The 21,962-nt window shown below is 41.1% G+C and overlaps 1 protein-coding gene across 2 annotated transcripts in view; it reads right to left on the bottom strand.

The window, feature by feature from the left end:
* LOC126401424 (protein unc-79 homolog) overlaps nt 1-18,048 on the bottom strand; it is a 43,254-nt gene extending 25,206 nt beyond the window's left edge. Inside the window, exons 1-16 of one of the 2 annotated variants that reach the window (XM_050062663.1) lie at nt 17,929-18,048; nt 16,397-16,517; nt 11,468-11,781; nt 10,534-10,704; nt 10,307-10,402; nt 10,142-10,197; nt 7,461-7,590; nt 7,274-7,338; nt 5,869-5,957; nt 5,432-5,472; nt 4,647-4,675; nt 3,230-3,459; nt 2,811-2,982; nt 2,424-2,654; nt 1,877-2,067; nt 164-287 (exon numbers count right to left, since the gene is read on the bottom strand). In XM_050062663.1, coding sequence (XP_049918620.1) covers nt 164-287; nt 1,877-2,067; nt 2,424-2,654; nt 2,811-2,982; nt 3,230-3,459; nt 4,647-4,675; nt 5,432-5,472; nt 5,869-5,957; nt 7,274-7,338; nt 7,461-7,590; nt 10,142-10,197; nt 10,307-10,402; nt 10,534-10,704; nt 11,468-11,781; nt 16,397-16,517; nt 17,929-17,950 — 2,082 coding nt within the window. In that variant the 5' untranslated portion in view covers nt 17,951-18,048. The remainder of the gene's footprint in view (nt 1-163; nt 288-1,876; nt 2,068-2,423; nt 2,655-2,810; nt 2,983-3,229; nt 3,460-4,646; nt 4,676-5,431; nt 5,473-5,868; nt 5,958-7,273; nt 7,339-7,460; nt 7,591-10,141; nt 10,198-10,306; nt 10,403-10,533; nt 10,705-11,467; nt 11,782-16,396; nt 16,518-17,928) is intronic. The other variant, XM_050062664.1, reaches the window with a different exon arrangement.
* Nucleotides 18,049-21,962: the final 3,914 nt, after the last annotated feature.

The raw sequence follows: 21,962 nt of genomic DNA, 5'->3' as shown, positions 1-21,962 counted from the left end.
TCATTTGGTGACCCAGATCCATATTCAGCAGGGCCCCTGCCCAGACTCTCACACTCTGTGACAACCTGTTCAATTCACACGCACTGTGGACAGAACCCCAGGATGTGAAATGGACATGAGACAGAGTGTGTGTGTGCATGTGTGTGTGTGTATGTGTGCTCACATGCAGCCACAGCAGAGCCTGCTCTTGCACAGACGCTGGGTAGCCGGAGAATCTGCAGCTGATGAAGCCAAACATTTCTTCCATGGAGAAGGGCAGCGGGCAAAGCTCGATGTCAAACATCTTACTGTAAGCAGAAGCAGAATGTTATGTTCCTCACATACTGTTACACAATGAGCACTTTTCACTCCACTCCTGTAATTTTAATGTTGTGCCACACTGCAAATGTATTGTCCTCACACATTGCCTCTGCTTTATTTCTCCTTCAGTGGGTTGTTTCATTCATGCATGCATTTACCAGAATGACGCATAGGTGGAAGATACTCACAACAGCAGCATGCTAATGATAGCATATTAACTGCAAGAGACTTTTAATGTGTAGATAACAGCAGCAGACGTGGTTCATCTAAAGTGGGGAAACATGTCCAAAGATTCTGGGCTGTGGTTAGGCCTAGCTGATTAAGGTTAGGTATGGTTAAAGGAATAGTTCAGCATGTTGTGTAAATAATATGAAGCTGGAGAGATGAGGCAATTAGCTTAGCTTAGCTTAGCTTAACTTAGCATAAAGACTGGAAACAAGGGAAACAACTAGCCAGTTTTCTACAATACATCTGTCAACATCGCACTTATTATTAACACCTTGCAGTTTGTTTGCAGAGTTGGTGGAAATATTCAAATCTTTTACTTCAGAAAATGTAGCAATACCACAGTGTAAAAATACTTTGTTACAAGTAAAAGTCTCATATTTAAAATCGTACTTAGGCAAGAGTACTTAATATTAGCATGAAAATATACTTTAAGTATCACAATTGACAGTACTCATTACGCAAAGTGGCTCACAAAATTAACAGTTCCTGAGTAAATGTACTTAGGTATATAAAATTACTACACAAGCAGAATGCAAAAACAGGAAGTTGTGAATTTACTTGACATTCAGACACTTTGATTTCCTGGAGTCTCTGCGTGTTATCTGGCAAACTCACTGTAATGACAAGAGTCCATGAAAACCTGTCATTTTTACATTTCAGTTTGTGTACAGGTTAACCAAACAAGATGCAATGAGTTAATTACTAACCAATTTGCCCCTGCTACCAGTCTTTATGCTAAGCTAAGCTAAGCTAATCATTTCCTGATTCTAGTACACAGACATCAGGGTGGTATTAATGTAGTCTCTGTAAGGAAAAGAAAAGTGTACTCCCCAGTGTCATTTGCATACAATTACTAAGCTTTTCCCTAATTATACACCTACTATAGATAAGCCCCTTAGTCCAGAGTGCACCCACCTCTCCAGTCTAAGAGTTTTTCCATGCTGTAAAAGCTATCATGCATTATAGACAGTTGAGGCTGAAAGTATTATTTTTGGAAAAGAGCTTTCACCACTTTTTTTTCTGTGGAGTTCACACCATTCATTTATCTTTAATGTTTGGACTTCTAAATGTGCATATCTACTATTAAACTCTATTGTAGCTGCACTAAAAATATCTTGACGTCATGTCACGTTGTGTGCATTTGGCCAGTCATATCCGGGACTAAGGAAAATGCACCAGCCCATGACAAAACTGAAATCAAGGTGCAGCTTTGTTTGTTAATTGGGTATGCTAAGTATCTCAGAATTAGCTGCAAGTAACTTAAATGTGATCATTTTAACCCCTACTTACATGCAATAACAAATGTCTTTATTACACAGTGTACAATACTTAGAGGTGATGGATGTACCTGAGCACTTCCCGGAACTCTTTGAGCTGGTGGTCGGGCACCTCGGTGCGGATGGCCTCAAGCCACTCGGGCATAAAGCACTCCCACAGTGGCTGGCTGATGACATTGTAAGGTATCAGACACAGGATCCGATTCAGGCCCTCCTTCAGCTGGGTCACTGTGCTACATGACTTGTCCCAGTAACCTCCCACCTGGGGAAAAGCGTGCACGTACTGGCTTAGATCAAACCCAACCCACAGAGTTCAGATGGTGACCTGCCCTCTATAATTTTAATAAACCTCATCCCTCAGTGACGTGCTGATTTAATGATGGCTAGCTGTTGCACAGTGCAACATGTTTAAAGGTTAATGGGAGTTGTAACTGAGATAAACATTGGTTAGGACGTGCATTGGCCATCCGGCCATTATAACTGACAGTTATAATGTTCATGTTTGTTGTGCTTTCCGAATATAACCTTTTCCCACCCACGTCCACATCCAGTATCAGCACCCTGTACATCATCGAAACCATAGATTGTGAGTTTATTTGACCTGGATCTTAGCCTTACCCTGGCAAACTCAACAGGCTTGGGCAGCAGACACATGACCATGACGTCGAATCGCACTTCACATACTGTCTTTAGCCACTTGGTGACAAACTGAGGCTTTAACTTCTCCACCAGGCTTCCAACCTCATCGTCCATCATGTAGGCGGTGGAGTGAAACCATTGGAAGACCATGCTGACCAGCCGAGCCAGGCTCTCTGTGGGCGTGTTCTCATTGGGTGTGCACAGGCTCACCTGCAGATGTGAGTGAAGGTCAGAGAAGCAAAACTAATCAGTCCGGTAACCATGAGTGCAGCAGTGTAAAGTGATAAAGGGGCCATGCACTGTACACATCCTTATCGAACAACTCCCTGTTATTGACAGACACAGCAGAAGCCTGTGATTACACACCAGGAACCAGATGCCAAATTGACTGAGGAGCCGCTGGTCGTGCTGGTCGTCCTCCTTGTTGTCGAACTCAATATTGTCCAGAGAGTGGTGGGAGGCGGACAGGCCCATCTGACGACGCCTGTTCATCTCAAACTCACGTTGTTCTGCATGAATTTCTGCCTCCTTGAGAAGGCTGGATGAGTAGGAATGATAACAGAGGATTTACAGAGGCGGAGAGAAGGCAGAGTCATACTGATGGAAAAAGACCAGGAGAGAAACTAAAAAAACAGACAGGCTCCTCACACAGCATATACATTAATAATCTAATTTCATGCAGTATTGTTGTCCATATATTCATGTAAAAACATGTTTCACAGCATTACAGGCATATGCACTGTAAATGTGGCTGTGATATGTTAGTGTAAACACTGTGAATGTACCTTATAACAGCTTCCACAGTGCACACTAGCTCCTCTGCTCCGCACTCCCGGGTGTTGATGGGAGGGGGCGAGGTCTGGTACAGATGGGTCTCCGCCGCAGCCCCCACCTCGCTGCTGTGGTGGTTGACATGGCAACGCTTGCAGTAGCGGACAGGCCGGTTGCCATGGCGCCCACAGCAGCCAGCCGAGAAGCAGGTGACCACAGCCCTCCTAACATGAGAGCTACAGTTCTACAAAGCCAAGAAAGGAGGAGGAGATCAGTTTCTATTTCTATTCTGGGCGGTAGGCAACAAAATAAAAATATGCCATCATCACAGCAAATCAGCCAATAATGCATTATGACAAGCATCTAAAAATAAACCTATTCCCTGGCCTTAAAAGCAACTTACTCCTCTGACTATGAATACCATCCTCTCCAATATGCATTTGTTTAAAGATGTTGATCTGCCCATATCTGCAGTGATAGAAAAAGTCTTTATGTGTCCCCACGGTGTCTCGGGTTTCTAAAAATAAAAGGCATGGCACTAGAGAACCATCCTAATCTGATCAGCCTCTAATCTTGTGCCATTAGAGGGATGCAGTGCTATCAAATTAACATATCTGTCCTCTGATGGCGAGGACCGGCTTTCAACAACAAAAAGTGATGTTACTGACATCGTTGTTGTTTACAGTACGCTCTATCTTGGGTATCATGGTGTATTTATAAGTAGCTATTCTCAGATGAAGATGACAAGGCTGTTGTGAATCCAGGTGGGAGTTTAAAGGGCTTTCTGAAATGAACGTGACAAAGCCTGATCAGAAAGGGAGGCTGTGGATTATCAACTGCTGGACAAGCCAGGATGGAGGCCAGCTGTTTCCCCCCTGACAACCCGGGGCGGCTGCTCGGCCTGACCGGAATACCTGAGATCATCTCACACTCAGTTTTCCTGGTGTCTCCGTGGAAACCAGCAGGGAGCACTTGCCCTCAGCAGCGCGTTCAACAACAGCAAACAAACATCACGCCCCAGCAGCTTAATATGAAACGATGTGGCCTTTACTGAGCCGCTTCAGTGAATGGAGTTCTCAGTGAAGAAAACATTTCAGGTTCATAAATAAATGACCTCACGATGTATCACAGGTAAAAATGGATTTTGTGAAATGTCTTCCACAAGGTCAACAGGTTCAATCTGTTTGTTTTTAGTAATAAAACTATTTATGGCATGTGTGTTGTTTGATTTATGTTTTGTATGTGTAGTTCAAGGTGAGATTTCATTATTCTGAAGCTGCAGAGAGGTTAATTAGTGACAACAAATCACTCCAGAGGTTTATTTGTCCTAAATATGGAGAAACATTGGATAATGTTCAATGCTGTAAAGGGATAAATCACAATGAATATGAGCCAATGAGTAGATGGTTGCAGCACAAATACAAATCTTACCTTCTTTTGACAAATGGCAGATATCTCTGCTGCAAAGACAAATGAGCAAAAATGAGAAAATTGTCTTTCTTTTTATTTTCATTTTTTTCCCTCTTGAGCAATAATGTTCAATTTGCAGACAACAGGAGTAGCTTTCTAAAATTGAACTGAATTCAAAAACTTTTCCAAAAACTTTATACACATTATACCTGAGCTTCTATGCATGAAATACAACTCTTTTAACAATTAAATAATATTTATATATAATACAAAAGGACAGCCCACTACCTAAAACGTACTTATTTCTTTTCTTTTCTTTTCTTTTTTTTCTTTTCTTATTTTTAAACTGTTTATTGGAGCACTTCTTTTAGAATATCTGTTGTTGCATGTAAAAGACCCGATTGATTTTAGTTTAGTTTATCAGCCTACACTTGCTCTTGTTGCGCCCTTCCTTTGTTTTTGTTTTTTTCTTAAAAGCAGAAATGATTTTAGAAGACAGCAGTAGACTTTGATATGCTAGAAAAGGTTGTATTATGGGAAAAACAGCTCTTTTTATGTGTAGGCTCAGATGACTAAACTTTGAGTATCTGCCAGATTTAACTATGGCTATAAATATGATTATAATAAAGGAACAAATATGTGAACCTATGCTAACCTCTGTCATCTCTATCATATCATTGTGCTTAAAACCTTTCTTTATATTGTTGATTATACTGAACATATTTCACAAATGTTCTATGTACTGTATGTATGTCTCTTTGCTATGTGAGCAAGACAGAAACACCTTCTTGTTTGTAAATGCTCACCTTGGGGCAGGAGTACATCAACAAGCCATTCAGCGTGGTCTCTGAAAAGGTCAAAGAAATGTATAAACAATGCTTGACTTACAGGCAAACTGCTCCTCAGAGCCTACAACAATCCTACCTCGTGTATACACACACGGGAGCAACTTACTAGCAGAGCTGGGACGCAAAACATCTTCCTTCAGTATCGAAGAAAACACAAAACTGCACATCCATGCAATTATAACATGCTACACACTGGAGAAAAGAGAAACAAGTGGCTGCGTGGTTTCGTGATGATGATCTCATTATCAGCGCAAGGGAATTATGTAACCATGGCGATGTATTTCCCCTGGACTAAAGTGAGGAATAATGAGGCAGGCGGTAGGTGATGTATGTTTTGAATGGCATCTTATTGAGAGAGGGGGAGGATGGAGAAACGAGGTGAAACTGATGCATACCCTGCTATCCTCTGGCTGCACTCCTCGCATATATAAAGAGGAGGGGGCTTGTCTCCCAGGGCAACAGAGAGAGTAGGATCTATACACATCTGCAAAGTAAAACAGGTAGCGTTAGAATATGGATATGGTATTTAAAAAGTGAAAATACTGATACTTTGATGTCTTATTTTCATTCTTACTTTGATTCAAGAGGGACAGAAACCATTTCAGCTCATTTAGGGAATATACAAAAATTACCAAGGTGCTGAGGGGGACTGAATATTACTTTTCACAAAGTCATATAACACAATGGAAATGTTACGAATCATTTTGCCATTAATAACCAAAAGTGCATGATAATTTTCATGTAGCCACCAACTGAAGTGGAATAAAATACAACACAATTGTGCGTCCTGTTTAGCAAATATTCCAGCCATATTTTATTTTTGAACTATGCGCAAAATAAAGTCAAAAACCTGCTCTTTGAAAAGTTTAACCACTAAAGACCCTCCCCCATTCTTCCAAAAAGATATTGAAGACCCTCCCTTCAGCAAAAAGGAACAGAAAACAACCCTCTTCTTTTCTGAATCCGCTTCCCCCAAAGTAATCTATGTGCAGTCCCTTAGAATACAGTTTCATACACTGCATTTACCACAGCTCACATTTTCCATTAGCCCCTCTCACACTGCACTCTTCAAAGGTAGTATATCATGATCTTACCCAAGTAATCATGTGACACCTATACCTGTCTCCCCACGCCTCTGTGTGGATGGCTGCGTGCATATGCTGCACTCTGTTCTCTTACAACCTGTGCCTGGCCCTGTGCTAAACCTCAATGCTCATGGCCTCAATGTTCAGATGGTGCACTGTAATTTACTGTGCTCACTTGATGCCACCCTATCCTCAAGGGCTGCACAGGGTCGGCGCTCCCAATTAAGGCCCCCTCCCCCCATACCCCCTCCCTGCTCCTGGTAATTGAAATCCGGCCCCTGTCCGTGCCCCTGTTCCTACTCTATTTGTCAGTTTTGAGTACAGTTGAGTAAAGGCAGGCGTAGCTGATAAAGCAGAGCAGCAACAGCAGAGGCTGGTGTAAAGTTGCAAAGAAGCCGATATCATTACCCCACTCCCCACAGCTGCCCAGGCAAGCACTGATTTATTTACCAAGGGGCTCACAAAAGCAAACACGCCGACACGCATGGTTGAACTTGGCAAGGCAATCTGGCACATGCCCCATGCATTCCCGAAGAATATCTCAAGGGAAGTAGCTTTTGAATGCAGAGTGTGCCGCTAATCTATCCTCTTACAGTAATAAGGCATTGTAAATGTAAAGGGAAGTGGGATCCAACAGCCATAAATGCACCATACCTGTGATGTAAGAGTAAACGTTTAAAGCTTATGTAACATATTTTTAAAAGACTCAAGTCACCTTGACAGCCGGTTTATTGATAGCATTGTGGCACTCAATATGTTGACAGTGGATGGGGTTCCAGGCTGATGCAGGACAGGAGATTGGCAGATGGAGAGGAGAAAAGAAGAAAAATGGGGAATAGGTTAGACCTTTAGTCAGTTCAAGGGCAGAGCTAGCGGCAGATGTGACATTAAGAGAATCTCACCTGTGTACTGAAGCCCCCTGTATTCACTGATGGCTCCTGGCGGCTTTAGGTTGGGCCAGTAATGAAACAGCATCTGTACAGCCGGAGGTTTTACTTGGGACGGGCCATAGGATATGACATAAAGAAGGTCCTGCACACAGTACAAACATCACCAGTAATTACAAAGTGCAATGATAATCAAAGGTATTTAAATACTAATGCATAGAAGGCAGCTTGTGGTAGGTTTTCATTCCAATATACTATAATACAGGGTATCCATTTTGTAAAGACTAACTTAAATGTTGCCTGATATCCATTGTTCGATATCAAAATATATGGTTTTTACTTTTTATATTTAAAGGAAGTGGTGTTCTGCTTTTTTGCAAAGAGTTAGTCCACTACATGAAAAAAATGGATTCCGCCCTCATGACGCTAAATATAGGGAATGGGAACCGCAGAGCATTCTGGGAGCAGCATCTTGGAAGGATAAGCGCCCATAGCCGCCAGTGTAATCATTTGTCATCTGTTAAGCTTTCATCATTATAAAGTACAAGTAAGCATGATAAACATAAGCTGATATAAAGAGAAGCTCTTTACAGAGGCAAACGAGCAAATTTTATTACAAATTTGAAGTCATTGCAGACGTTAATCAGGTTTTAATAGCATTATTTGGACATGTCTACAGCACATTTGGAATATGCATCTTAAGTGGGGTTTTATTGCAGTTTGCGACACACAGCCTCCTGTCTGTTCACAGTCTGCTCTGTGCAGTGTCATGGAGAAGCTAGCCAACAGTTTGAAGGCTGTGGTAGCGATGCATGCCTAAAAGAAAAGCCCACATTTCTGGTTGGAGGGAGAAACACACCAACCTTCAAAACATTATGAAAGACTTGGATATTAACAGTTGTTTGGATATGCGCAAATATCACAACACAGACCTTTAAAAGAAGGTGGTTGAAGGAATGAAAGATGGAGGCTGTGTTTCATGTCAGCCACTGGTGCTAAACTTTTGAAAAAAATCCTATTATAATGCAAAAGAGCAGCTGTTCCAATGTTCTATATTTTAGCATGATAAACAACATGTTACTGCACATTAATGGGAGTATGCACGGCTGCATATAATTAGGGGAATATTCATTTTCATGAGACATGTAAACAGCTTTGTAAGATGATTATCATTTTCAGGATAAGGGCAAAAAGCGGAATAACGGTACTGATGTAAAAGATGAGCTCGCTAATGTTATGCTAACTCACTGATAACAAAAGCAGATCATGCATAATTAATTTAGCGGTATCTAGCAATATAAAACACATGACATTAACTGCATAATTAATACACTACATTTGTTGTTGAGTGATGTTTTGTGTTAGTTCAACCATTCTTTTTGAAAGTTATGATAAACAGCCAGAGGATGATAATCTTACCTTTATCCTTCCAAAATGGCCAACTCACTGTTGATGTCAACATATTCCCATTCCATATGAGGCTAGCACCAGTAGACCGTTAGCTTAGCTTGTCATAAAGAGTCAGTGCAGCTAGCTTTAAATGTAGGAGCAATTTGTAGTTTTAGGGCTAGTTATGCATTGGGTTTTTTTATATTTTAGTTTTTATATGAATTAAAGAAACATTTTTTAAATATTCATTAGTGAGCTTTAGCTGGTAGGGCATTCTTTTTTACCTTTAAACAGAACCAGGTTAGCTGTTTGTCCCTCTGTGCATATGCTAATGCAAGCTAACGGTCCTTTTGCTCAAGCTAGCTCCTTAGCGCTCAAATATGAATGGTATCGATCTTCTCTCTCAGCAAGAAGGCTAATATACATAGTTCCCCAAATGTGAAAGCATTTAAAAAAGGATTTAGGAGAGCAATATAGTATGTTGTAACTTTTAGGAAAGACAGCATAGCCGATGTTCCCAAGATAAAATATCTAAATAGAGAGCCAAAGTGAAGCTGGAAGATTTCAATTTCTAATAGCAACCGCTGTGGTGGATGTAGATTTAGGTTATTTAATGTATAGCCTACCAGTTTTATTTTTTATTATTATTACTCTCTATTTGTTGTGGAACTCTAGTACAGGGATGATGTTTTTTTGTTGTTTTTTTTGTAGGAGAACCTGTGGGTTAGTGTCACCCTGGTTCCCTTGTCAAAAAGCATATGGGATTTTTCCATTAGATTTTGGATTATTGCAGAAAATAAGATCTGTACCCAACAAAAGTTTATGATACCTTTTGTTCAGCAATATAATCTTCAGAAATAAACACCGCCTTTATGATTTCTGAAGTGTAAATGCAATCGCCAGATGCAAAAAGCTAACATTCAGCTATAAATAAGCGAACCCAAGTTCACAAGATTTCAACATCACCACCACAACCAGATTGTAAAGCCATGGTCAACGTGACTTCATTCTGTAGTCTCATTTAGCCACTTTAAGACGCATTAAAACCTCTATATTTACAAGGTGGCGTTTCTTGATGTATTTTATGTGGTAGAACAAAACCTCAACACTTCTTGTGTTACCCACAGATATTCATCCAGGCATCTAACCAAAAACCTATTCAAAAAAAGCATTGGCTTTGAGACAAGGGAACCAGAAGTGCAAAGATGCTAACTTGTGTCCAGATTTTAGGACTCATTTCTGCAGCACTCTAATGCACTTTACACATATAACCTTATATCTGCATTATGTATTTAGAGGGAAAGTACCTTCCACACTTCCTGTTTGTGCTTCATCAGACACTCCAACAATTGACAGTGATACACTAGAAAAAAAACAGGAGAGACAAGGTTAAGTAGGGAGACATTACTACATAGCATTACAGTGAAGGTCATTGCATGCATGCTTTGAAAGCAGCCAACATGATGGTTTACCTGGATTTGTGGTGTACTGCATTGCAATCATGAGCATAGAGGAGGCAGATAGATTGACATAGGCCGGGACTCCCCCCTCCCTCCGAGTGGAGCCCACTACAGACAAGCAAGGAAGAGAATAATGACATTTAATTTCAAAAGAAATAAACAGGTTACATAAAATATGAATTACACCATCAGGCACAGTCATGAATTGTCTAAATTATGTGATGAAAGGTCATACTCACATATAGCCATGGGGAGGAAAGAGGTGCTCAGGTACTCAATGATGTCTTTGTGGAGGAAAGGGGGAAATGTGGCTAAAGTGGAGATCATAGTATAGGGCAAAGTGCTGAGAATATCATCACTGAGAAAGGGCAGGAGGCAAGTTGTTGTGTAAAATATGGACTGTCCCAGATCTGATGAGAAAGGGAAAAGGCAACAAAAAGACAAAGAGAGATACACAGACACTCATTCAATTAACAGTGCATACAGTATTCACATACTGTATGCAGCCACAGATGTAAAAGTTACATGAAATTCCAGTCAGTAAATGTTTTATATAACAGTATAACAATGGGAAAAGAGAACATTTGGAATATGAACTTCAGCTGAGGGCAGTGAGCTTTTCTTTAAAGGCCACTGAAGTAAAATTTGCCTTCAGGAAAAGTAGAGCATTCTAGTCAAGGAGATGGGTTTTCATGCTTTTGAGCTTTTTTTAACAGTGGTAAAATATTCATGAAAAACAAGAGCACTGACTGTGATGCAGCCTTGGGCCCGTGAAAAAACAGTGCGGAAATAAGTCATTCTCAGATGTATTCTAAATGTGTTGAAAGAAATAAACATAACACATTACATTTGCCTATGTGTGCTTCCCAGTTAACTTATATATTTGCACATGACAACATAAGTAGAACATTTCTCCCACTTTACATAACAAACATGCAGTCAAGTATGATACACAGAAGAGAAGGCCTATGTCTGGTGTATCCAATGGCTTATGAACGATTAAGTTGATAGGATCCAGCGTGCTCCCAATCACCCCATGCATCCCTCAAGATCCTCAGCAGGACTTCTCTCCTCCAGTTACAAAAGAGGCCAAAAAAGCAGCAGTGGCTTCATGCAGGCCAGACGGCTCGGGGATGATGATGACAAACAGTGGTGCACTGGGCCTTGACTCACCATGCTGACCGTGCTGCAGCAGGGGCACCAGGTCAAGCAGGGTCACGAGGGTCACATAGAGGCCCTGATAGTCCAGAGAGGGGTACTCTGAGAGCTGAGCGTCCCGACTCTGCTGCCCCTGCCCCCCGCGGTCTGACGGGGCATCGCGCAGAACGCTGTAAAGGAGGGAGCGAGTAACTGTAGGGTTGATGGAACTGACTTGTGGTCTTAGAGATGGGGTGAGTGGGAATGGCACAGGAAAAAGACACATGGTCATGGGCACGGCCAAATTGGAAGCTTCCTGGTTCTCCTTCCTGCCTGTGCGGGACAGAATGCTGCTCCGGGGCGGGAGGGGAGGGGAGGGAGGGTAGGGGAGGGGAACAAGGGAAAAAAAGAGACAACAAAGACACAAAAAAACAGCACATTACATTGAAATGGCACTACAGAGACAGCGTAAATAGAAAAAAACAAACCCAGATAAACCCCACATAGGATGCAGTGTCTCACTATTTGACTGTATCACTGAAGGCACGGGCAATTTTTCCCTGCTTTGTCTGTTCAGAGTGACTTTAATTCAATTTATCTTGTTTTGTCTGTCTTTGCACTTGGAAAACAAAAAAAACATGAGCACAAACTGCAATGATCACTGCATCTCATGCGTATCTGGTGACAAGGAGCAAAAATATAAAAAATGGCATGTTTTCAGTGGCAACCCCATACTTCTCCAAAAAGGCACAGTGCAAACGACTGTCCCTCGATGGCTGCCATCTTCCAATCAGCAAGGTCAGAGGCTACCATGCAAAAAGGCCAATGAAAAATAATAAAAAAAAGAAATTTCCTTGTCTTTAGTGGGGCTGTCAAGGATGGGAGTGACACCAAATTGGTTCGGGAAAATACAGAGGTGACACTTTTGAAACATGCTTCAGCCAGTAATAAACATGTGTGTGAGGTTAGATCAAGTGCTCCTAGGTCACAGCACATGTTTATTGCACCAGAGAAATAATGTCCGTATGCATACGTTATGATACTGTACCAGTATCATCAGGAGAAATAATGAGATCCAACAGGCATATGGATTCAGGTTTCTAAAATAAATGTAACAACTAATCTACGGTAGAGGAGAAACTATAATGACAAAGGAATAGGTTGTATCAGGGGGGAGATGACTGGTAGCATTATGTTTGTGAGCTAATGCAGGATGGACAATTGTGTTTGCTGTCCCCTGGGGAAGGTGGTGGACATATTCAATTTTAAGAGAGGGTAAAACAAAAGGAAAAAACTAGTTGGGGTTGAGTGTGGAGCGGAGGGGGAAGGGGGGCCAGAGAGCATTGCTCTTTTTACTGCACATTATTAAAGAGCTAAGCTGTTCTATCAGGCAAATGATTGGGATTTATCAAGAGCGCCCAGATTATAAATGCTGATGTGTTGGGTTCTTTTTTTTTTTTTTTTTTTTTTTTTCTTGAAAGGTCACTCAAAAAGTAGAGTTACAGCATTCTTGGCAAGTGAGAAAGGGGATTTCAATATTTTTTAACATAACATTAGATGCAAAATGTTGAGCATGTAGTTTAACAGTTTACTGTCAACAGCAGAATGTAACATTTTCTGACTTATCCCCTCAAAGTTATACTCTGTAAGATTCAAGTCAGCGTAGATTCATTCGGAAATCTGCGTTAATATAATCTCAAACAGTCTCAAGTATTTCACAACGGACTGTATCTCAGAGTATAACTTTTTCACTGCCCATTTCTCATATAAAACATCATTTTGAACAATGAACATAGAGATAAACAGACACGCTCACACGCATACACTGAACATATACACACAAGGACACACACATATGTGCATACATACATACATACAAACAGACAACACAAAAAATTACAAACATATACGACACATAAAACACATGTAGAAATGCACTGATACAGACACATGACATACATTGACTGTCAAACCCTGCACTGTCAATACAAAATCATTGACTATGTGTGTAGCAGTAATTCAAAGCACAGTCAGACTTCCTGGATTTACAGATACACAGAAAACCATGTCTAAACAATACTAGATATGATTTCTGCTCCCTACAGTCATTCCTCTCAGAGTGATACAGCTTGGCACGAAGTCAGCGTGGCTCACTGATGCAGAGAGCTCAATGTGACTCGGAGAAATATGACAAAGCTATGCCTCATCTTTAAGATGGCATATGTAGTTGTCAGTAAACAGAAAAATTTAACCCTTCTCTATTTTCTGTTCTGCATCTGACCTGTGCGCAACCTAAAATTGGTGTATGACTCAGCAACCACCTCCTTTGGGGGCATTTCTGTTTTTCTTTCCAGGAACATGACACATGCCTGCTCCACTTTTCAAGGCTCAGTACTCCCACTTTCTCACTCTCTTTTCTTTTTCATTTTCACTTTTCTTTCTCTGTTTCTGCAACCCGGGCTTCAGAAAGCACAGGTGTATGGATAATCCTGGGGTCCCTGCTGAGGAAACCAGACCCCTCTAACGGTGGGGAGACTTACTTGAAGCTATGAGGCTCTGCTTCGGGAAAATGTCAAGCAGCTGTTAACGGTGGCATCACAGCGAGCAATTGCTTTCGCAGTAGAATGATGCTACTTGAGCTAAAGGGTAACTTTGGTATTTTTTTTAACCTGGACCCTTGTCTGGGTCCAGATGTTTGAATTCGCCCCTTCCACCAAATTCAGGTTGACTGATTCTTCTGGCACTGTGACATGGAACGACTGTTTCTTGGTTAAAATAAAAAATGACCATTGAGCATTGCAGGTGGACGAAATTAGCGAATTAGTACCACAGGCAAGACCAAAGCCGTTGTCAAGCTGTTGTCAAGCGGTGTGCCAGAACCAATGAGTAATAACAACAGCAAGCACTACAGATGAGATAGACATTGCTATCCAGGCTATTCTAAATGTCTTCCCAATATCGCCCGACATTTTAGTTTGTTTTACTCTGCTCCACTTCACTCTTAAAACCCTGGCAAAACAGGTATGTTGGCATACACATCAGTGTGGACTTAAACTTACGTTCGATTCAGGTGAATACATTCGTCAGTGGTGTATCGAGTTGACAATGTTGACTGATTTCGGGCGACCAGGACCCTACTCCCCTTTGTTTTTGGGTCTATGTGACTAATCAAAAGAGAACTGAGTGAGAGTGCTCTAGCCAGCAGGCATGACACAGGCTGCAAGTTAACCACTCAGGGCATTTGTGCACCATCAGTTAACATCCACTAAAAGTACTTGTTTTTGCCACTGACAGGCACAAATTGATATTATAAGTGTCTGACCACATTATGGAAAGGGTCCCTACAGAGATAGACTTTTTTGTTAGAGTAAGATCCTTTTTGTTTAACCAGAAAAAGCCCCTAAATCGCTATCACCAAACCCACCAGACTCAATTTAAAAAAAACAGTAATTTAAGCGTGTATAGAGCCAGCATATTTTTACATCTAACTGAGTGAATTACAGGTTTATTTCAACGAAACCAGAGATGATGGTTATTGTAACAGTGGAAAGACAAACCAAGATGGCTTTTGTGAGTTTTATTTTGTTTCTGCTGACTTTGAATAGAGTGTGTTTTACGATGATAAAATGACTCTTCATTTAAATGGAATCTGGTGGGTTTGGCGATAGCAGTTTAAGAGCTGTCTCTGGCTAAACAAAAAGGGCCTTACTCTTTAACAAAAAGACTTTTTCCGTAGGGATCCTTTCCATAATGTTGTCAGACACTTGTAATGACAATATGAGCTTGTCGGCTGCAAAAACAAGCACTTTTAGTGGACAATAATTGACAGTGCAAATATGTCCCAAGTGGTTACATTGCAGCCGGTTTCGCTGCTGCCAGTTGCTGCTGCTCTTGCCCAATACGTGACCAGTTTCAAAAATTGTTGTTCCATTAGTCACTTAGACACAGGCATGGGAAAATAGAGTCCAAGCTGAAAAATACAGAAGTTACCCTTTAACACAGATTCCCACAGTTGCAGCCTCTGTCCTGCTCCATCTGTGCCAAAGACATATGAGGGGCCATGTCTAAAACAGCACAGCGGCTGCTGGTGCTCGACAGCCCTTCAGCAAAGCGCAAAGTATCCAGGATACTTTCTCAGCATCACTCAGCACAGGAATAATCCTTATGGGGCTGAGGCATAAAGTGTAGAATTGAGGCCGGCTGCCAATCTCAAATAGATTGCACCCTAAGCTGATAATAATGATAAAAGTGGGGCACACAAGTTCAGCCTCCGGTAATCCCACCCTTTTTGTAAATTAGCTAATAAGTTAGAACAGCACTAATATTTTCAGGCAGTGAGACTTAACCAGCCACATGACATACCAAAATATCCTATCACTGCAGTATACTTTGATACGAAAAGAAGCACCAGCTGGAAAAACAGGGACATGACACATCATGAAATAAGATGTGTCCAAAATGGCTGCCTACTTGACCTGTGCTGGAGGAGGAAATAACATGCTGTTCCTTTCCTTGGGCTTTCACAGCACCCAGGGGAGCAGGCTGACCCTGCAACTGCAGAGCCGGAGGAGCTGCTCTCCACCAGCCCCCGCTGGGAAGAACACAACAGGCCGCCCCAGGGAAGCGTTAATTTAACAGGCGACCACTGAATCAATAAACATCACTGAGCCGTCTATCTGTGCTGTTGCTTTAACACAATACCATAACACCATAGGAAATCTGCTCTATCTTCTTCTATCTGTCAGAGCAGGGTAGGCAAGGCAGTAAACACAGGCAACCACTTCCCTAATTTCCCTTTGACACTAAATTCATTTTAGCCAGCTAATGATTTCACTGTCATCCCTTTCTTTAAGTGTGTCAGAACAACCTGCTGAAAGCTATCTCGTCTGATCTTGAGAGGAAGCTAAATATCAAACATCCTACAATCTGTTACGTCACCTGTTGGCTGCAGAGCAGGGTACTTACCTGAGCAGGGTTTGGGAAAAGTATTTCAGTGTGTTTGCAATGTCTGTTCCGGAGGGCACAGGGTAAATATTGTGTTGCACACGGTTGTGATACTCTTGCAAGTATCGTATCTTAGAGGCAACTGGACAAAATAAAGAGCAGAGTAACAAGCAAATCAACACTAGTGAGACTAGCATGTGAATCTGAGCACACAGATAAGGCAAACAGAACATGCATGAAGCTGTGTTGTTTGTTGTTTCTCGGCTAAGATAAACGCAACACAGCATGTAACACGGATGCTCCGATGATCAAGTTAAACAAGGAGCCTGTGTTCCCATGGCTCTCTGGCCTTCACCAGGTGACCTTTTTGGTATAGCAGCAGGGTCACGGGAAGCCCTTGAGGACGCAGTAACCTATTGCTTACAGAAACAAGCTCATGTACAAAAGGTTGCCAGTTCAAGTCCCAAGACAAGCTGGGGAGAATGCAGTCAGTGTGAGACATGAGAGAGGTCTTACTCATCCCTGAGCAGATGATACTGAGAGACATTCTCTCAGCTCTCCCTTGGGTCACTGTTTTAGGTATGGATGTGTTGCATTTTTTTCCCCCTCTAGTTAAATAAGAGTTAAAATAAGTTGGAGCTGATGATCGCTGACCCATTTTATGTGACTTTGGGCAGTGGTGTTTAGCTTCCTCCCTGACCTGTAAATGACAAACCCCAAAATAAAAATAACAGCTGCAGGCTTTACGCATGTGTGGTCAAAGTCTGTGCTGCAAAACATACTGTAGCACTCATGCCTCTCTAATCTAAATATCTTCATAATCATATATTTTTAACATTTTGATGTGCAAACACAGTAATAATAAAAATAATATGGAGATATCAGCTTCCAATTTGCTGTTCTCTGTTGTTTTTCTGACACTAGCCTGATTCATTCTTCCATATATTGACCACTAAACAATATCAGCAACACACAACTTTCAGCCAATTGAAATGGAAGCCCCCAACACCAAGTTTGACCCCATGTTTTGTACACTTAAAGCCAGCAACATCTGATCATTCAGTAATATGGAGGTGGATCTGTAGATAGAGGCTGCTGTCCACCTGTTCAAAAGCAGTACGAGGAGGAAGGAGGAGGCAGTGAGCAACCGCCTTTAGGACGGTGTGATCAAACCACATTATTGATCAATCTACTGCCACCATATTGTTCAGTAGCCTAAAGAACCTGTCACGTCGACCTTGAGATCAGCAGCACACCTCGTTCAGCCGCGTCAATGAAAATAAATAAATAACATGACGATGTAGCCATTAAATTGTTTCCCCCCTTTAACATGCCGAGGAATAACACAGTGGCTTCCTGTGTGCGCTGAGCCCTCCAGCCATCCTCTGCAGTGAGAGGACGTGTTGCAACCTGCCATGGCAACCGCGGTTTCATCACCAAGGACAGCTCCCCTCATTCGCTTTCTTGCTTAAAACAAAAATCACATTTCCAGTTTCCAAACCCCCCCTCCATGACAAGACAGGCAAAACACGCGCACACACAGCCGTACTTACACTGCTCTGCCTTCGTAGACATCTCGCAGACACTTGGAGAAACATAAAACCCAGACTGTCAATTGTTTTAGTGTTTTTTTTTCCCTCCCCGGCGTTGTGTTTCCCTCAGTCGTGAAAAAGTGAATATACCCCCCTTGCAGCCCAGGCTCGGCTTGATTGTACCACTCTGCGCGATGGATTTATACACTGGGGCTTTTTAAGCGGTGCTGCGGTCGCTTTTAGCGGAATTAAATAACCAAGAGCAATTTTTGTGAGTCTGTTTTTTTTTATTTTGAAGAATTTTATCGTTTTCGTGGCGGAAGGGAATGTTGATATTTATCTGCCACATCATACCTTTCCAAATGGACTGATCCGCCTTTGACAAATTGTCATTCAAGAATTCCAACAACCCAATCAGTCCTCTTTGAACTGATTATAGGAGGGAAATACCAAGGAAGGAGAGCTTTATTTGCCCAGATATTCCTGTGCATTTATGCATCTGTGCAGCATATAAAAGGCAAAACATGCAACAGATGGTTGTCACACTGTTAGGACTATAAACAATGACGTATCATGGAGGAAGAAACATACTGATTTGCGTTCATTTTTTAGGAAATTTAGATTTTACTCTTGTTTTTTATTAGGAGTTCACTAATTTTAGTAACAAGCAGGTGATATTGGTTTGCAATTAGGCTAACAATCTCAATTATCATTATTTTTTTCTATCTGCATATGCACATTTATACTATTCTTTAAACCTGTGATAAATAAGACATTTTTACATAAAGTTCTGCATCATTTTCTATCAGACTTCAGGGTCTGAACAACTGACAGACTGACAGACCCTTCCCATCATAGTTTGTGCCAAGATCTGTTGGACTATTTCCATCTCATCTCCAGCTGATAGGGAGCAACATCCTGTCACTGCACCCTGGAATGACCCCTGTGCTTAGTACTACTGTTTATGCTATGAAGCAAATATTAAGCATTTTCCAAACAACATATTGGCCTATTTTTACAAATACCATATCTTAGAAATAACACATACCAGAGCAGATGTCACATCCAAGTCCTTTTAATACAGGGAAACAGTTACATCATCAAGCTTCATTTTACACATTGAGAAAATCCACATATATTAAGTGTATGCGCGAGAATGCAGAGTTCTTGCAGAAGTTAGGGTTGTGGAGGTGATCTCCGCCGGTATTCTGGGAGGTGATGCATGATCCATCCAGCCGGGCCCAAGAGAGTCACAGCAAATGCACACAAGGCAAACAAAGATTGCTGAAAGAGAGTCCATGAGAACATAAATGTAAAATCTTGATTTATAGAAATTATATTTTTCTGAATAAATCAAACAACTGCATGAGGAAAAAATGTTTGGGTTTGGCTCTCAAACTTCTCCTGTCATCAGCTACGGGTTAAATACATGGGACTGAACACCTGTGTCCACAGCAGAGGGTCCCAATCTCAGTGACTCACCAGGTGACATAACAGCAACCCCCATTTATATCATCCTACCATGATATTCCCTCTGTCCCTCTGCACTCTGGTATTCCTAACCTGAGCCAAGCTTTGTAAAAGCCCCTGTGCATGTCCCTGAGGACAGATCAACAGATTTATAGTGGCATAAACACCGGCCGCTATGTTGCAGTTCCATCGTAGGATCCCTTTACAGAGGCAAGAGCTTCACACTGACTTATGGATAACTAATGAATAAAACATCTCTCCCACTCTACAGACTGGGGAGCACAGTTCGCTTGAATTCCTCGCATTAGGGGAAATACGGTGAAGTATCACAGATACTGACGTCCCCAGACTGTTGCACTGTTTTGTGTACCAACATGGTCCTTATAATTTGATTAATTGTAGTTTAGCATTCAGTTGGCACAGAAAAAAAACTAAACTAGAGTTCCTGCTGTTGCAGTACATTTTGATACAGTCAAACAAGCTGGGATGTCTGCTTCTACATATAACTACTAACAAAGATATTGAGTCCTACCACTGGCCCAATCTCCTCCTTTGGTGGCTTGCTGTAGATGGTTGTTCTGTGATTTTGCTGAATGGTTTTCATCAACCTGGAGCAGGTCAGTGTGGTTCTCCTAAGAAGGGAGGACATCTTTCTGCTCAGAGTCGCTGGCCTCGACAAGAAAATGGCAATGTTTCTGTGGAAATTCCTGTGTGATACTAACAGATAGTCACTACTTTCATCTAATTCCCTACACTGCTCATGGGAGGAGTATCTTCCGTGGGCCAAAGACACTCATGTAAACATACTGTACAACTTCTCGTCAGGATAAGAAATCTGGCCTTGTCTGTGAGACCACTACTGAATAAAGAAAACGTTTTATTCTACATCAAAATGAACTCTTGACAGTATTTTTAAGATGGGGTAGTGCAGCAATCATCCTCCAACATCTTCAAAACTTAAATTTACAACTTATGTAATTCACAGCAACTTAAGTAGACTAGTTAACATGTGCTTCCAATAGATGGTGGGCTTTTTTGACAATCAATTAAAATACAGGAATATTTATGATGAAATGAAAGCTTTCAATAACTGTACGAATGACTCATATTATGGCAAAATCTGCCTAGATTCAGAGTTGAAGTTATTTGAGGTATCATGCATATTTTATATGTTCAAAAGTCAGGTTTTTGCATCGACCTCTGCACATGAAAAATAAATAAAAGAGCCAAAACTTTAACATGCAAAGTTTCAACTGATTTACTAGACATGGCTGCAGGCTTCAGATAAAGTAGGAAACAGATGAATAGTTCTAAGGGGGGAAATGATGCCTTGCATTCCTGATTAAATTTGTTTTTTTTTCTGGTACAGAATAAGGTAGTTAGCACCAGACCTGATCCCTGGTGAAAAATTATCAGCAACAACAAAGAAAGGCTTACAAAGTCCTTCATCATCTTATTATCTAGGCTACAATAAGGTGCCACGATATAAACACTCACTTAGTTCTGTAAATTGATGGCACATATCCCCCTTTACTTCACCAGATTAGAATACACCTAAATTTAAGTGCTTAAGCTCCTGAATTATTGATGAAAGACCAGTGTGATGAGCATAAATAACATTAATGGCTTGACTTTGGTCCTACAGGAGTCACATTGAGATGTCTTTTTCCTTGTTACTTATTCAGTGTCCTTCCACTCTTATGTTATTATGACAAGTCTCACGGGGCTTTTGAGTGCATAAAAATGGGGGATTCTGTGTAAAGAAAAAATGCAAAAATGACCTTGGAGTGTATAAATTATGATTTAAAAGGAAAGCTATACAGTGTGTGCCAAAGACGTCTACATTACATGTATTGTGTCGCCCTCAACAGGAGGCTGAAAGAACTTCAATCAGATGATATTAGCCTACAATAGATATCATACCAGTTCAAACAGTGTGGTGGGGCTCCCCCAGCTGCATATACTGTAGATTAGGTGGTTTCAATGGCCTTTATTTGTGTTATAGCCTAAATCATAGTAGTCCCACGTAGACAGACCATTAAGAAAAAGGTAATGAATAAAAGAAGATGTTTAACTGGGAGATTATATTTTCATTCAACTATCAATTTCATCAATAATGATTCACTTCTATGCATACTCGAACTGATTATGTAACCCTCTACCAAATTAGTGACAATCTCATCTAAGAAACATAAAGAAAGGTTGATTGGATATCTACGCAAGTAGCCCATATAACCCTCACTGCCACAGACACACCACTAGAGGGCGCTCGCAAATATCTTATTGCACAAGCTGCTCGGAGTACTGACGGGCCTCTTGACCAGTCGGCGTACAGCACTGAGATCCCGTCAAGCTCAGGAAAATACAAATAAGAATGTTATGTTGCTTTAAAAATAAAGGCGTGACATAGGTGCATGGCGTGCTTACCTTAGCTAATATGACTGGTATTGCCGTTGTTTTTCTATAGTTTTTTGTTTAAATTGCTTTTAAAGGTTTTAAACTGAACATGTGATTGAAACTGTCTTTATATGATATGTATTTTATTGTATGATACAAAATTGTACTATTACTTTCTTTTATTTTGA

The sequence above is a fragment of the Epinephelus moara genome, chromosome 14 (assembly GCF_006386435.1).
Source record: "Epinephelus moara isolate mb chromosome 14, YSFRI_EMoa_1.0, whole genome shotgun sequence".
Lineage (NCBI taxonomy): Eukaryota > Metazoa > Chordata > Actinopteri > Perciformes > Serranidae > Epinephelus > Epinephelus moara.
Note: the sequence above shows the minus strand (reverse complement) of the source record. Positions and strands in the feature narration are given on the sequence as shown.